The 3,542-nt window shown below is 39.4% G+C and overlaps 1 protein-coding gene across 1 annotated transcript in view; it reads right to left on the bottom strand.

The window, feature by feature from the left end:
* LOC109953266 (plasminogen) overlaps positions 1–3,542 on the bottom strand; it is a 26,331-nt gene that overhangs the window by 3,479 nt on the left and 19,310 nt on the right. The window contains exons 8-10 of the mRNA XM_020588694.1: positions 1,692–1,806; positions 894–968; positions 670–810 (exon numbers count right to left, since the gene is read on the bottom strand). Coding sequence (XP_020444350.1) covers positions 670–810; positions 894–968; positions 1,692–1,806 — 331 coding nt within the window. The remainder of the gene's footprint in view (positions 1–669; positions 811–893; positions 969–1,691; positions 1,807–3,542) is intronic.

Here is a 3,542-nt window from a genome sequence, read left to right as displayed (position 1 = left end):
TCCCTGTACTTTTCTGCAGGTTGCCCTGGAGCTCTACATCTCTGACGAGCAGTCACCAGCCACATCGACCTGATCAGTGTTTGATTGTTGTGTCTTGTTGCTTTTCTTCTTTTGTCTCTCCTCTATCCACTCACCCCAACCAGTCGAGGCAGAAGGCCACCCACCAAGAGCCGGGGTCTGTCGGAGGTTTCTTCCATTAAAGGGAGTTTTTCCTCCCCACTGTCGCCAAGTGCTTGCTCAAGGGGGATTTGTTGGGTTTTCCCTATGTAATAATATTGATAACAGTAAGGTCTAGACCTTACTTTGTAAAGTGTCCTGAGATGACTTGTGTTGTGATTCGGCGCTATACAAATAAAATTTGATTTGATTTATAATGCGAGTGGATGTGGATCCTTTTTTATACTAGTACTTGAAACAAGACTTTGTATTGGAAGTTTTGATACTTTGACTCCTGGGCACTGTGTTTGGTTGTTAACCTAACAAACTCTATCTTATACCAAAGCAGATAAGAATGCTATTTAACCCCTGTTGGTTTTGAACACATCACAGCCAAGTACCCAAAGCTCGACACTTCTGGACTGCTGCTGTTCATAGGGACGGATTTAGCAAAAGTGTTTCAGCCCTAAATCATAGAACCTGTTGAAGTGATGGAAGGACAGCTGTACTCACGTGTCCAGTTTGAGCAGAGCAATGTCAGCTCCAGTGGGCTCCACCACCAGTTTCTCCAGTCTCCTCACCTGTTTGGATGGCTCATTGGCTCGCTCTCTGTAAATGCCCAGTAGCACCATGTAGGCTGAAGGCATCCTGGACCTGTATAAACATACACACTAGTTAACAGTGGCCATGTTATTGCAGGATTTGAGCTTTAGATATGTTCCAGTCATCCCTCTGACCTCTCCAGGCAGTGTTTAGCGGTGAGGACCCATTGTGGGTGGATCAGAGTTCCTCCACAGAAATGGATTCCCGTGCTGGTACAAAGAGAAACATCCCAATTAAATACAGATGAGAAGCTGCATCTTGTTTTCAATGGATACAAAAATGTGGACATTGACAATAAAAGTGAAAAACTGAAGGGAAAATGGTATAATAAAAGAAACAATCTCTGTGTCTGGTGAGGGTGATCCATTTCCACAGCTAAATAAAAGTAGCCTGGAAAATATGATACTGATTGTCTTGACACAGATATTGTATCATTTCAGTCATATTTGGGACAGTTTTCTGTAAGTTCTTAGGGTGTTTCTACCATTAAACAGGCCGGGTGGCTCAGGCGTTTAAATTTCAGTAACAAGTTTAAGTGTCTAGTGATGATTTTTTTCCACCTGTACAAATTCTTTAAGGGAAAGCTGAGTCCTATGGTAGTTTGAATGTAGTTCTTTCAATGACTTCGGTAATTTTGGTGCATAATCCTTATTTGGAGTTTGACATTAACATGCAATATCTGAATACCACTCTACCATTATTAAAACACTGGGTACTGTCAGCCAGAATTAGTGAGTTTTCAGACATTGCTGGTTACTTATTTTTAGAGAAACTTATGTTTACTCCTCTGTGACCCAAACAACATATGGCACAATCTTATTTACTTCACTAAAAAAAGGTATTGTCTTTAAAAAAAAATAATACCACAAACTTTACATTTTGCAAATGTGGTGAAGTTCCTTGGCATATTATTGTAGTACTGTTGTACTCACTTGGTCCGGAGACTGATTTGCCAGGGCCATGAGTAAGGTTTGGACACACAACCTCCAACAATACGACCGAAGCAACGCTTGGGTTTGGTGACTGGTGTCCCACAATCCAGTGCAGCTACTAACACAGTTTAGAAGAGAAAAGAAACATATCACATGATGAAGCTCTTACTCTGGACTTTGTACATTTCATCAAAGTGCACACAAGGTGTAGCCAAACTGCAGCCTGTCAGACTGGTGCTCATGTCGCATGAAAACATGAAAGGTTACTCATTATTCTGTGGATGCTGAGGAGGCAGCCACACTATTGTTATCCTGTTCTTTATTTATTATTCTTATTATACCACATACTATAGTAAAGCATATTTTTCGGGAGAGAGTTGGACCCAATTTTTACCACATACTATAGCAAGGCATATTTTTCAGGACAAGGTCGGACCCCTTTTTTACCATATACTATAGTAAGGCATATATTTTGGGAGGTGGTTGGACCCCATTTTTACGACACTACATAGTAAGGCATGTTTTTTTGGAGAGGATCGTGTTAGGATTGGATTTCAAGAGTTACAGTTGTTTTATTTACTGTTAGTATTATTTTGTTTTTATAATCATAAAGTTTAGTATGACTGTCTGTGTTTCATTAACAGCACCATGTATCAGTATTAACCTGGCTCTTATGCATGCACTATAGTTATAATTTTCAGCTTCGAGTCAACTTATAGTATTTCTCATCTTCTTGGATAATTGTGCAAGAATAGATTGCATAGATAAATGTCATTCTGGAAACTATAAATAAGATACTGTTAATTTATGCTGTAATAACTCTGCATTTAACCAGAAGAAAATAAATCTACTTAAAGCTGATTCCTGTTTCCTGAGTGTTACTTCTTGGGGCCTTCAGACAAAAGAACCGGTAATAGTTAAAAATTGGTGCCGTGACCTGGATCTGAACATTGGCTCCGACAGACGTTCTGGTTGAAGAACCATCGGAGAGGATTGGAGAAGTCTCCAGCCAGACACTTTTGTGGCCACATCAAACAAACAGGTAAGCAGAAAACCTTTTCTATTCCATAGAAAATTTCTGCATATTGGCTAATCTAAATTACGAAGTGTCTGCTTGAAGACGGCATCTGATCTGTCAAATTTAATTCATTATTTTGCTAAATGTAATTCACTATTTGAGTTTTATTAATGTTTTACTGCATTGAATCTGGTTACATGTAGAGTTCACAAGCACATATTTCTCACATGAGGGAAAGTCAATAAGTGTCCTCGTCCTTTGCGTTTCAGCCTCATAAAAGACTTAAAATTCTTGGTGAATGACCTTCTAAGGTTGTCTTCTAAATTGTTAAGTGTGAATAGTATTGTGGAGCATCACTAATCTACTGCCAGTTTATTCGTTTTAAGAATATGCAGTGGGTTACTGACGAAGAGACGTTCATTTAAGGAGCATGCTGTAATTTGCTGACGAGAAATAGCAGCCGAGAAACGCCCTTATAGTGAACATCAGCAGCTGCCGATGTGGGCTGTCTGATGAAGAGACGCTCGCAGTGTGCATTTGGTGTGCCACAGTTTTAATAAAAAGGAGAATCCCCTTCCCTGAGTGAAACCTGAAAATTGATATTATTATGTAAAACAATAGGGACACAGGGATAACTTTGTTATTTTCCATATGTGTGTGGGCCGGCTTCCTACTTGTAGAACTTTTTCAGTGGACATGTAGTGTATCAAACTCTTGAGTTTGAAAATTCCTACATTGAAACCACAATTCACAAGTAGTTCTGTCTCTGGGGCATTGGACTAGCAGCTTGGGGATATAATAGTTAAGGTATTTCTTGTTTGGTGAATTAAAAC

Source organism: Monopterus albus, unplaced genomic scaffold (genome assembly GCF_001952655.1).
Source record: "Monopterus albus unplaced genomic scaffold, M_albus_1.0 scaffold598.1, whole genome shotgun sequence".
NCBI classification, from domain to species: domain Eukaryota; kingdom Metazoa; phylum Chordata; class Actinopteri; order Synbranchiformes; family Synbranchidae; genus Monopterus; species Monopterus albus.
This window is presented reverse-complemented; position numbering and strand designations above follow the sequence as displayed.